We start from the raw sequence: 13,111 nt of genomic DNA, 5'->3' as shown, positions 1-13,111 counted from the left end.
CCACTTGGGACTCCCGGGCCCCTTCCCAGGCCGACTTGCTGCCGGGCCGGAAAGAAATCACTGGCTTCCCAGTTCGCCCCTGGCGCAGCACCTGGTCTCCTCTGCACACCCCAAATCAGAAGGGCGCCAGGGGATCTGCCTGGGCGAGCTCCCCAGGGCCCGAGGAGCGAGGCACAGCCCACCCCGCGAAGACCCTGAGAACCGGCCTCGGCTCGGAAAGAGGTGGGGCAGCGCGGAGAGCCGCACCGCCGGATTCCAGGCTCGGGGGCTGAAGGCTCGGTCCACGTCCCCCAACACACACCCCTCTTTCTTTCAAGGGGCGTGGCCCCAGCACCCCACAGATTAACGAGGGGCAGCTCCGGGCCCTAGACGGCCGCCGGAGCCCCTCTCGCCCCCTTCCTGGGCTGTCCCTGTGGTCTCGGAACGGCCGTGGGTCCGCGGAGTCGCAATCCCTTCCCCGAGGCCGCCCGATCGCACCCCGCTGCAGCCAGCCCCGCCGCCCACCAGGCCCAGGGCCGCGCAGGAGCCCTCAGAGCGGCCACGGGAAGCGACTGACCCTGGAGAGGCCCCGCGCGGGGCGGCGAGGAGGCCGGGCGCGCGGCTGGCGCACCGCCCCTCCCAGCCCGCGCGGGCCTGCGGGCCTGGGCGGACCTGCGACCACTCCGACCCCGCGGGCCTGCCGGCGCCGGACGTCCAGCGCGCTCCGCCGGCCCGGCCGGCCGAAGGGCCCTCCGGCACGCTGCAGCGAACTTTCTCCCCGCCGGCTGGGAGGAGGCGGCGCGGCCGCGAGCTCGGCGGGCAGGTCCCATCCCGGCCGGGCGGGGACGCGCGGCTCAACGCCGGCGCCGCGGCCGCGCCGGACACCGTGAACCCGGCGGAAGCCGCAGGGACACGCGGGGGCGCGGAACGCGGGGCGCGGACACACGCGCGCCGCAGCCCCCCCACCCCCGCTGCCCCCGCCCGCCGCTCGGCCGCAGCCCGAGGAGGCCGGCCCGGGCCGCCCGGAGCCTGGACCCCGCTGGACCACCGCCGGACCCCGCCCGCCCGCCGCGGGGAAAGTTGAGCCCCTACTCACAGGCTGCCCGGGGCGCGCCCGCCGCCGGCCATCGCAGCTCCCCGCCCGCGCCGCCGCCCGCCCCTGCCCCGCGCGGGGCCGCTGAAGCGCGCAGGCCACCAGGCCGAGGCCGCCGCCCGGGCTCCGCTGCGTGGCCGCCGCCGCTGCCCAGCATGAATGGGGCGCCAGGCGCGCGGATGCGGACCGGCCTCGCTCTCGCCGCCCGCGGAGCGCCGCGCGCATGCGCCGCCCTGGGGGCCGGGCCGGGGCGGGCCTGCGCGGGGGCGGAGCCGGAGGCGGCCTCCAGGGGGCGCTCGGTCCCGCCGCGGCCTCTGCCCACGCACGCTGCGCAAAGGGCAACGCCGCGCCCCTGCACACCCACCCGCCTGCCCATGTCCATCCACCCTTCCCCCTCCCACCACCCAGCAAGGCGCAAGGAGCTGACCTTGCGTTCTCCCATCCTCAGACCCTGAACTGCGTGAACCCCGAAAATGAGAACGCCCCTGAGGTGCCGGTGAAGGGGCTGAACTGTGACACGGTGACGCAGGTCAAGGAGAAGTTGCTGGACGCCGTGTACAAGGGCGTCCCCTACTCCCAACGGCCCAAGGCTGGGGACATGGACCTGGGTGAGCCCGGGAGGGGAGCTGGCCCGGATGGTGGGAGGGCAGGGCTGTGATCTTGGGTGGGCTCCCCAGTCTCCTCCCCAGGGTGGTGGAGGCCATGGAGGGTGGGGTCCCATTTGCACCTAGAGCTGGGGGCTCACTGGCTCACTGGGAAGGAAAGTAGAGAAGAGCCGGTCTGGTCCCGTGGCGGGCAGTGGCGGGAGGCCTGAGCGCCAGGCTGGGAGAAGGGCACACACAGGGGCCCTGGGGCCGCCTGGAGTGGGGTGTAGGGCTACAGCTCTGGGCGGACAGGACGTGGGCCGGAGGCAGGGCCTGTCCCTCTGCTGCCCAGCGTCCACTCAGGGCGACGGGACCCTCCCCTCCCCCGCAGAGTGGCGGCAGGGCCGCATGGCCCGTATCATCCTGCAGGACGAGGACGTCACCACCAAGATCGACAACGACTGGAAGAGGCTCAACACGCTGGCGCACTATCAGGTGAGCTGCCCACGGCCACCGCTCGCGGTGTGGGCCACGCTCCCTGCCGCCCTGGAGGCCCTAGGCCCGGGAGGCAGAGGCCCAGGGGAGAGATCGGCTCCGGGTGGTGGTTCCCATGGCACCTGGTCCTCCGTCTGCAGGTGACAGATGGGTCCTCAGTGGCCCTGGTGCCCAAGCAGACGTCCGCCTACAACATCTCCAACTCGTCCACCTTCACCAAGTCTCTCAGCAGATACGGTGAGGACTGGGTGGCGGGGGCAGGGGCAGGCCACTGACCAGGACAGGACCCTTGCCCCAGGCACTGTGGGGGCTGCCTGGGACGGCTTAGCCGTGGCCCGTCCCTGGGCCACTTGGCCTCTCCGGCAGCGCAGGCTCCTCGCGGCCGTCGCACGTGTCGTCCCAGGGCATCGCTGTCCCCCGTTTTTCAGATGGGGACACCGAGGCTCAGCCAGGATCCCCAGCCAGGCGGGCGGGCGGGTGAGGGTACTAGATGCCACGGCTGATGGTGCGGTGCCCGCAGAGAGCATGCTGCGCACGGCCAGCAGCCCCGACAGCCTGCGATCGCGCACGCCCATGATCACGCCCGACCTGGAGAGCGGCACGAAGCTGTGGCATCTGGTCAAGAACCACGACCACCTGGATCAGCGCGAGGGCGACCGCGGCAGCAAGATGGTCTCGGAGATCTACCTGACGCGGCTGCTGGCCACTAAGGTTGGGGGCAGGCCGGTGGTGGGGGTGCCTGGGAGGGTGGGCCAAGGGCAGGGTGGGGGTGTCTGGGAAGGGTGGGGCGGGGGGTGCCTTTGGGGGTGGGCCGGGGGCGGGGCAGGGTGCCTGGGAGGGGCGGGCCGTGGGGGGGGGAAAGCCTGGGAGGGGTGGTGCGGCCCCTGAGCTGTGCCCCGCCCCCGCCCCGCCCCCAGGGCACGCTGCAGAAGTTCGTGGACGACCTATTCGAGACCATCTTCAGCACGGCACACCGTGGCTCGGCCCTGCCGCTGGCCATCAAGTACATGTTCGACTTTCTGGACGAGCAGGCCGACCAGCACCAGATCCACGACGCGGACGTGCGCCACACCTGGAAGAGCAACTGGTAAGGCGGGGGTGGGGGGAGCGGGGCGGCTGGGCCCCTCCACGCGGGCCCCCCGACTCACCTGGCACGAGAATCTGCTGCCCGTCTTGCGGGGGCGTGTGCAGGACGGTGTGCCGGTGTGACCTGTGTGAGACATGGCTCGGGGGCCCAGCCTGTGCTGCCTACAGCAGCGAGGGTGACGGTGACAGCGCCCCCCTCCCAGCCCAGGCCCCCAGGCCAGCAGCCACTGCCGGCTGGGCTCACACCTCCAGAGCGGATGGTGCACCCCGGCAGGGTGGGCCTGGTCCTCAGAAGCTCTGTGCCTCGGGCCTCCCCCTCCTCGTCCCCGACCCCTCCCAGCGCCCTGGCCTCTGTGAGCTGCTGCTCCGAAAGCCTCAGCCTCGGCCCCTCTGAGTGAGCCCACCTGGGCCTTCATCTCCACCTCTGCTGCCCACAGACTTCGAGGAGGTCCACGGGGCACAGGGGAGGGCAGCGTCGCGTAGGTCAGCACCGTCCTGGGGCATTCCTAGAATGATGGGAGCTTCCAGGTGTGTGCTGGCCATGTGGCCGCGTGCAGCCAAGGACCTGAATTTTTAGCTTAGTGACACACGGCTAGAGCTGTTAGCCCGGCTAGTGGCTGTCAAAAGGTTGGTGTTTGGGGTAGGAGGTCGGCTGTCTCTGGGAGCCCTTCCTGGTCTGGTAACCGAGACTCTTGTGGGCAGGAACAGGGGAGCTGAGTGGGCCCTGAACAGGGACTCAGGCCTGGAGGACCCTGGCTATGCACACGAATGACCGCGGCCGAGAGCGCCTCTGGGTGTGCACCCTTCTCCCTGGGACTGTGGGCAGGGGGTGCAGCCCTCACTGCCGGGCTCTCTGGGCCCATCTCCCTGGCTGCGTGGAGCCCCACAGTCGCTGCGCAGGGTGGAGCCTGGAGGACGGGGAGGCCACAGGTCAGCCCCTCCCGCCGCGCCCCGGGGGTGGCCGAGGCCCCTCTGACGCTGCCTGCGCCCACCCGCCTGCAGCCTGCCCCTGCGCTTCTGGGTGAACGTGATCAAGAACCCGCAGTTCGTGTTCGACATCCACAAGAGCAGCATCACGGACGCCTGCCTGTCGGTGGTGGCCCAGACCTTCATGGACTCCTGCTCCACGTCGGAGCACAAGCTGGGCAAGGACTCGCCCTCCAACAAGCTGCTCTACGCCAAGGACATCCCCAACTACAAGAGCTGGGTGGAGAGGTGGGCGCTGGCCGGGGTGGGGGACGCAGAGGGGGCGGGGCCAGGCGGGAGACGCAGAGGGGCCGGGCGGCTGGGGTACACAGGGGGCGGGGCGGCGGGTGCGGAGGGGCGGGACCGTGGCCGGGCGGGGCACGCAGGGGCGGGGCTGGGCGTGCAGGTGGGAAGGGACTGGGGGCGGGAGGGGGAGAAATGTAGAAGGGGCGGGACCGCAGAGGGGGCGGCCGGTCCCTCGCTCACACGCCAACCGCCGCAGGTACTACGCCGACATTGCTAAGATGCCCGCCATCAGCGACCAGGATATGAGCGCCTACCTGGCCGAGCAGTCGCGGCTGCACCTGAGCCAGTTCAACAGCATGAGCGCCTTGCATGAGATCTACTCCTACATCACCAAGTACAAGGACGAGGTCAGTGCAGACTCGCCGCTGCCCCGGGCTGCTGGGCAGGCTCTGCTGCTGGGAGCGGGCGCTGGGCCTCCCTGAGACGCTGGGGACGGAGGACTGAGCCACGGGCTGGAGAGATGGGCACGGCTGGGGCCCAGTCCTGAGGCCAGGGCAGGCCCGCCGCAGAGCCTCCTAGGAGGAGGGTGGCCGTGGCTGTGGGGTTTGTGGGCGTCAGGGGTGCGGGCTTCTCCCGGGCACGCAGAACCCGCCTGCCGGGGGCTGGAGGGCAGGGCGGGCATGTCAAGAAGTGGGATGGGGTGGGCGAAGGGGAGGGTCAGGAGCCTGGTTCCCTGGGTCGAGAGGGTGGAGCGGTCAGCTCCGGAGACTTGGCCACCGGGTCGGACTTGGGGGTGGCAGCGGAACCGGGGGACGAGCTGAGACCGGAGGAGGGGGCTTGGGGAGGGACCACAGAGCAGAGAAGCGGCTGTGCTGAGCCTGGGGCCAGCGGGCAGGGGCTGCGGTTGGGGCGGGGGAGGTGAGGGGAGGGGAGGGCGGGCCCCGCCGTGACCTGGGGTGGGGCTCAGTGAGGGGCACAGAGACAGGGGCTGCAGGGGGAGGGCGGGGATGGCAACATGGCCGCCGTGGGGGGCGGCGCTGCCTGCCCGCAGGATACACCAGTGTGAGCAGGGGTCACAGAGGACGCCTGGGAGTTCAGAGACACTGCACCTCGGGGACCCGAAGGGCTGGCAGGGGACCCGAGTCCCGTTTGGGTGGTTTCAGGGGAAGAGGGTGGGGAGGAGACCCTGGCGACCTGGGGGTCCTGGCTCCAAGCCCAGGTCCCTCAGGCTACGGCGGCGGGCACTGTGTGTGGCCTTGGAGCCAGCCTGAGGCCTCTGCCCGCCTCTGCAGATCCTGACGGCCCTGGAGAAGGATGAGCAGGCACGGCGGCAGCGGCTCCGTGGCAGGCTGGAGCAGGTGGTGGACACCATGGCCCTGAGCAGCTGAGCCACCAGCCCAACCGCCCGGCCAGCAGCAGTGAGTGAGAGGGCCCTGGCGGCGGCCTCCGCCCGGCGGCCAGAGCTGGGAGGTCCACGGAGGCAGCCTCGCCCGCCATGCCAGGGTCCTGCTCTGGGGCCAGGTGTGCGGCCCCGGCCCCCGGCCCCTGCGTCCCCTTCCCGCCTGTGGGGTCCCGGCTCTTCCTTGGTGTGGGTGAGGCGGTGTCTGCAGCCCTCCCTGCGCCCAGAGCTGTTTGCAGGGGGCCGGGGAGCCCAGGTGTGACCCGGCCCCCTCAGGACAGCAGGGGCACTGCCAGAGCTCTCCAGGAAGGAGAGGCGAGGCTGCGGAGGCCAGCGGGCCAGGCGGGCCGGTGTGCCCGCCTCCTGGGCAGAATCTGAAGGCTAGACCTGGCTGGCAGCCTGGGCGGGGAGGCGGCACGCCCAGGGCCCCGCCGCAGGGCGCTGAAGTCGGCCTGGGCCAGCGCCACCCACCTGCCACGTCCTGGCGTCCCTACGCCCGCCGCCATCCTCCGATTCACCGCGTGCTCTCCGCGGTCGAGGCCGGAGCACCGCGTCGACCTCGCCCAGAGAGAGGCCCCCGGCTCCCTCCTATGGAGGGGCTGCAGGATGGCTCCACGCGGGGCCAGGTGACTTCCGGAAGGACTCGGGTCCCCTTTTGTCCTCAGGGCTGTGCCTCTGGGAGCCACTGGGCCTGGGGCTCTGGGCTGTGAGTGCACGTTCCCCTTATTTATTCCCCCTCCCCACCGAAACCCGCCCTGCCCCAGGCTGAGCTCTGCTGTGGAGGGCCCAGGAGCCTGCCTCATCAGCCTCCTGCCCATCCCCCAGCCTCCCGCCCACCTTCCTGCGGCTTCAGTCTGGCCCCTCAGCAGCGTGCTGGCCCCTTGGAGAGGGGGACGCCTGGGGGACGTTGCTCGTTTTTTAGGGGAACAGGGAGTCCTTCTGTGCTTGGACAGTTGGAGCTGTGGGGGCCTCGGACCCTACACAGTGGCCTGGCCGGGAGCAGGACGCAGTGACCAGAGGGCTTGGAGGTCGGGGCTGCCCACCCTGCCCTCAGCTAGCAAGAGTACACATTTTTAATTAAAAAAACTGTACATATATATACATATATATATATATGTGGCTCTGCCTGTCTCCAGCCCCAGTGGGGTCCTGTACAGTTAACTGGAGGAGGAGGAATTTTACAGTTTAGAGTAAGAGCCGAGGCACCGGGACAGCCAAACCAAACGGGCGTGGCCAGCGTCCCCTGCTGGAGTGCCCGACCTCCGCGTCCACTGCAGGGCAGCCTGCCTCGGCATCGACGCGAGGACAGACTGCCCGGCCGAGAGCTTCCCGGAGGCGGCCGTGGATCCCTGCATGACTGTGCTAGCGTTTAGTATGACTTGACCTTTTTAAAACTGCAAGTGTTGAATACTAGAGGTTGTTAGGCCCCTTTTTTTCATGTTTTTTAATTAATCAGTCACTTGTGAAGGCAGTGGCCCGTCCCCTTTTCAATTCACTTTTTCGACGGTACTACAGATCCCCGCGGACTTTTAAGGGACAGCTAACTGTGGCCAGCCCCGCGCCTTCCCTGACGCGGCGTGAGCCCCCTGAGAGCCTCCATCAGCTGAGCAGCTGCTCCCCCGCGGGAGGAGGGGTGAAGTCCACCACCTCCTGACTCAGGAAGCTCCTGGAACTGGGGGTCAGAGGCCCCCAGGCCCCACGGGCGCTGAGTAGGGCTCGGGCCCCCACGCGGTGGGTGTCCAGCAGGAGCTCAGGCCAGGCAGGCGCCGGGTTCCTGTGTGTGGGCCTCTCCCCCGAGTCTTCCCTGAAGCTGCTTCTGATCGAAGCCCCCGTTCTTCCAGCCCCACTCCGGCCAGCGGGCTCCTTGGCCCCCGGCATCACCCTCTTCGGAATCCAGTCCCCACCCCCTTCCTGGGCCTCCCTGGTCCTCGCGCCCGTCCCGCGGTCGGGTCGGCAGGTTGGGCGGTGGGGACGCAGAAGCGCGGAGCCGCCTGTCCTGCCCAGCGCGTGGCCTCGCAGAGCACAGAGGCGGGTTGGGGCGAGCACTTTAGCGCTGCTTGTTTACACACGAGCCAATCACGGACCTGAGCCTGCCGTCCACCGGCAGCACGGCCGCACCTCCTTCCCGGGGCAGGAGTCAGGCCGAATCCTCGTCACTCAGCCCCCGGCCTGTCTCGCCCTTCGCACCTCTGTATCCTCCTGCCTGGCACTCCGACCCCGAGCCCAGCTCTGGCCAGAGGGCGGCTGGAGCACGGAGTGGAGCCCTGCTCTGCAGTCTTGGGGCCGGGAGGCGGGGCCAGACTGCCCACCTGCCCGGACTCTGCTGCTACTGCCTGCTGCCCTGGGCTGCCTCCCTCGCTCTCGCCCGCACGCCTCTCAGGAGCGCCAGGGATGGCTCGGCCACGGTCGGGAGCCTGGCCTCTCCATATACCTCGAGCTTGCCCACACTCCTTGACCCGGGCCCAGCCCCGTCCCACAGGAGAGGCCCCCCTCCCCCTGCTTTGCCCTTGCTGAGCGAGCCCTGCCCGGCTCTCCCCCCAGTGCTGGAGCTGAGGGCTCACGCCGTTGGTGCTACACAAGCTAGAATAGATATATTTAGAGAGAGAGATATTTTTAAGACGAAGCCCACAATTAGCTGTCCTTTAACGCCGCAGAGCCCCCACCCAAAAGAAGAGCAATCGCTCGGCGGCCTGAGCGGCCCCTCGGCCACTGCCTCTCCCGGGGCGGCGTGGCTGACGGCGCCAGGCTTGCAGGTTGTGTAAATACACGGCTATTTCCTATTTTACTGTCTCAGATTTAGTACTTGTAAATACACACACATTAAGGAGAGTAAACATTTTTGCTAAAACTCACGGCTCCGGGTTTTCCTTGCTGGGAGGGGTCTAGGGTGGAGCCACGCGGGCAGCACGACAGCCAGCCCATCTCACCTCCCCCTGCCCCGCCCCCGCTCTGAGCAGCATTTCCTGGGCTGTCAAGGCTCCTGCCCTCGGGGTGATGCAGCAGGGGCCCCCACAACCCCCACCTTTGTTCTTCCGTGGGCCCTGAGGGTGGGGGGCCCAGCATCACAACTGGCCCCAGGGCCACTGGGCATTTCAGCTGAGACTTAAACCAGGACCTGAGGGTCCTGTTGACCTGGGCTCCCGCCTATGTCAGAACAGGAGGGGTGTGACGGACCAGAAAGCGACCTGCACCTCTGTCTGTGCCCGACTTGCAGGCTGAGCCAGGTGGTGACAGTGACGAGGCTGACGGTCCCCTCGTGGTTCAGCCGCCGTTCTGGCCAAGTGAACTGGTGTGGAGCTCATAGCCACACAGACACAGGAAAGCTGAGGAGCATGATGGGGAGTGGCCTTGGGGGACTGAAAGCCGGCCACGCGGCAGGAGAGGTCCCCAGAGAAGCCGGTGGCGCTCCAGCCTGCCTGCAGCATCTCCACCCGGAGAGCGCTGACAGAGGCCCATAAATCAGCATCAGTACCTCCTGCTCCAAAAACGGGCCCATCCTGACAGCCGGTCTTCGGGGCGGCGAGCTCAGCGCCAGGCTCAATCACCAGAGAAATCAGTGTAATCAGCATGAAATTGCATCGGAAACAAATTTAGCAAACACGGTCCCATTTGGGGGTGTGACGTGGCCTGTTCGCATCGCTCTGTCCCCTCCAGCTTTCCGGCGCAATCAGCCCAGCCGAGGGCCTCAGGCCCTTCGGCGGGCACGTCAAAGCAGGCGCGGGTCTCTGGGCGCAATCAGCGCTCAAATCAAGCGGGATGGGGGTGGGGGGTGGGGGTGGCGCCATCTGACTGTCGTGCACGTGGGAGCATCCAGGCTCTAAGTCCTTACTGCCAAGGCCGGGGCTCACCTGCTGCGCTGGGCAGCGCATGGCGTGGGGGTGTCTGTTGGCCAGAGCGAAGGCTCCAGCACGCTGGGCTGAGCCCTTCTGTGTGCCAAGCTCTGCACGAAGCCGTGGCGATGGGGAGGAAGGGTTCAGGTAACAGCGCCTGGGAACACCCTGGTGACTGCACACGGGGGCCCGTGGTGGCGGCCAGCTGAACAGACAGGAAGGGCCACCGGGAGAGGGGCAGTGCCCCTCGGGCCAGGGTGACTCGAGCGGCCGCGCTCCACCAGGGAGCAGAGGCTGGGTCGGCAGCATGCGAGGCCCAAGGTGGCCCACGCTGAGGGGGACCCTGGGCCCCAGGAGAGGCAGAGGCTGTCCTAGGCTCCTTGGGAAGCAAGGAGCGCGGGCCCTCAATCGCACCTGGAGCCCGCGGGCCCCTTCCAAGGCTCCTCCAGGGCGCCGAAGTCACCACACGCCGGGCCCAAGCCGCCGCCCCACCGCGCACTTCCGCTTCCGGGCGCGTGGCTTCCTTCCGGTCGCGTGGCTTCCTTCCGGTCGCGTGGCCTCCTTCCGGGCGCGTGGCTTCCTTCCGGTCGCGTGCCACGGCCCTTCACTTCCGGCGGGGAGGACGCCTCGGCGTTGAGGACCGCGGTCTGCGCCCCGAAGCCCCCGCACTCCCCAGCCAGGCGTCTTCGCCGCCGCCCGCCGGCCCTTGCTGCCGCCCGCGCGCCCTGAGGCCCGGTCTCTCCGGGACGCCACTCCCAGGTGTGACGCCAAGGGGGCGGGGTGGGGGTGGGCCGTGGAGCAGCCTGTAGTGCAGGAAGGAGCCCCCTTTCCCTTCCTTGTGTGAGTTGATTTTCTGAGGGGCACGTTCCTCTCAAGTCTCTGGGGAAGGGCTCTCCCAGCTAGGAGCGCGGCCCTCGGACTCAGTACCCGCCTCCTGGGCCACACAGAGGGGAGCAGCCCCAGGCGACCCTGCCGGCTGACTGCGCCCTGGAGGGCGGAGCCGTCGCGAGGGCCGGGGTCCTAGAGCCCCCTCGGGCTGCCCCCAGTGTCGCCAGCACTGGAGTTCCACCAGCGAGGACTCAAGCAAGGGGTTGGGGGCCCGGCGAGGGAGGCCCCTGCCTTAACTGGTGAGGAAGGGGCAGAATGAGGGGCTGGAGGATAGTGCCCCTGTCCAGCGAGGCTGGCCGAGGCACAGAGATGCTGGTGGGGCTGCCAGCTGCAGGAAGGAGCCTAGAGTCCGGAAGAGGAGGCTGCTGAGCAGGCCGGGCAGCAGAGCGGCTTCCGGAGTCGCTGCAGAGGGGCTGCAGGTGCCCCCGAGCCAGGACGCTCAGTGAGGACCGAGGCGGAGGACCAGAGGTGAGCAGCATCGAGGCTGCTGCGCACACCACTCCGGGAAGACCTGTGTCCACTGTAGCGTGAGTTGATGGTACCCCTGTGGAGGTGTGCCGTGCACAACGTGTCCAGATGTACAGGACGCCCCTGAGTGGGTGAGGCACTCCCACTGGAGGCCAGGAGAGGAGCAGACCTCCGTGCCTAGTGCCAGGAAGCCTCGTCACCTTTGCCTCAGGCCCCGCCACCATCATGGGAAGAAGATAAAGGGAGGAAGAGCCCTGTTAGGGAGTTGAACTACGACCTGGAACTTAACGTTTTCCCAAAGGAGACTGTTGATTTTATTCTTAATCTTTATTTATTTGGCTGCCTCTGGTCTAAGTTTAGTCACATGGCACACGGGCTTCAGCAGTTGCCACGCAGGGGCTTAGTTGCTTCGCAGCATGTGGGATCTTAATTCCCCCACCAGGCATCGAACTTGTATTCCCAGCATTTCAGGGTGCAATCTTAACCAATGGACCACCACGAAAGTCCCCAAAGGAGACTACTTAAATACCACTAGATTAAGATACTTGAAAGTTCAAGATTTGTTTCTACTTCTTGGTAGGGCAGAAGCTTGGAAGCAAGGTTAAACTTCAGACAATTAAGAAGCTATGTTAACAAGATACCAGCAGTGCGTCTTCAACCCCAGAGGCCGTGCTGGGCTAGGCTGCAGGTTCTGGGCTCGTCTGTGGCCTGAGTCCCTGGGCCTGGGAGCTGCTCCCTCTCCACACCCAGGGGAGTCTGTCAGCGGGGCTGTGACCCCAGCTGACTGGTCACAGCATCCGTGCCGATCAGGCTGAGCATGCCACGTCATCAGGAGCAACTCTTTTCCCCGAAACTGCTGAAAAGAGTGGATACTCCTTACTGTGGCGTGCCTTGGGGGCAGGGGTGGCCCGGGCTCCAAAGTGTGGAGCTAAGAGATGAGGGGAAGAGAGAGAGAGACTAAACTCCTGGACCCAGCCCCACCAGTAGACAAGAGCTCTGTGGCCTTCAGGTAATTAGCCAACAGATTCCTTTTTCCGGCTTTGCTCACATTGATCTGTCGTGGGGATGCAGACTGAATCTCTCACTGCTGGAGGCTCTGCTGCTGGGAGAGTTAGACGGGCCACCTGAGCTGAGAGTACTGCTGATGTAAAACACACAGGATGTGAAATAGCTCATGAAAATCGTGTATGTGGACATGTTTGAAGTGATGATAATGAGGTAGACAGGCTTACCTAAGATGGTGTTAAATTTCACATGTTGCTTTTAACTTGTAAGTGTGCCCACTAGAAAGTTTAAAACTGTGTTTGTAGCTCATTTTCTGTTTCCACTGGACAGAGTGGGACTAGACCAGTTTCCTAGAGGTGAAGAGCAGGGTGTGTGTGTGCTGATGTCTGTCTGAACTGTTGCTTCTTTGGAGAGAGAGTTCTGCTAACAGAGGGTTTCTTAGTTTCCTGTGCTGTGGTGGATCTCCCCGAGCTTGGGGAGAGAACTGGGGAAGAGAGGAAATGCTCTGATTTTTGTTTCCTCAGCAGCTTTGCTGAGCTGCTGGTCACGTCGCATACAGTTGGCCACTCAGTGTACACCTCAGTGGCTCCTGGCCACGCAGCTGTACGACCACCGCTGCAGTCCCTTCTAGAACCCAGGCATTACCCCAGAAAAGCCCCCACACCTGGGAGCTTCCACTCGCGCCCTTTCTCCCTGGCTCCTGCCCTGCTCACTGTCTCCGTAGATCTGCTGGCTCTGGACGCTTGATGCAGACACAGGCACGCCGTACGTGGCTGTTTGTGTCTGGTTTCTCTCGCTTAGTGTCATGTTTTCAGGGTTCGTGTCTGGTAGCCTGCACTACGCTTCACTCCTCTGACGTCTGAATGATACTCCCCTGCGTGGATGTGTCCATCCATTCATCAGCTGAAGGGCGTTTGAGTCGTTTCCAGTTCTTGACTTAAGAACAGCACTGCTGCGCACATCTGCGTACGGGTTTTCATGTGAGCGTACGCTCATTCTCGTAGGCATGTACGAGGAGTGGAATTGCTAGATCATATGGTAACTCTAGTACTTTAAGGAACTGCCTGACTGC

General features: G+C 66.4%; 1 protein-coding gene across 1 annotated transcript; it reads left to right on the top strand.

Moving 5' to 3' along the window:
- PLXNA1 (plexin A1) lies at positions 1,521-8,696 on the top strand (the record flags this gene model as incomplete). The annotated part of the gene is given in 8 exon segments (XM_018038386.1): positions 1,521-1,680; positions 2,048-2,151; positions 2,292-2,388; positions 2,672-2,862; positions 3,069-3,238; positions 4,240-4,452; positions 4,706-4,856; positions 5,742-8,696. Coding segments are annotated over 8 exon segments (1,182 nt in total), but the record flags the coding sequence as incomplete, so codon positions are not given.

This window comes from Capra hircus, chromosome 22, assembly GCF_001704415.2.
Source record: "Capra hircus breed San Clemente chromosome 22, ASM170441v1, whole genome shotgun sequence".
NCBI lineage: Eukaryota > Metazoa > Chordata > Mammalia > Artiodactyla > Bovidae > Capra > Capra hircus.
The sequence above is the reverse complement of the archived record's forward strand: the minus strand, read 5'-3'. Positions and strand labels throughout refer to the sequence as shown.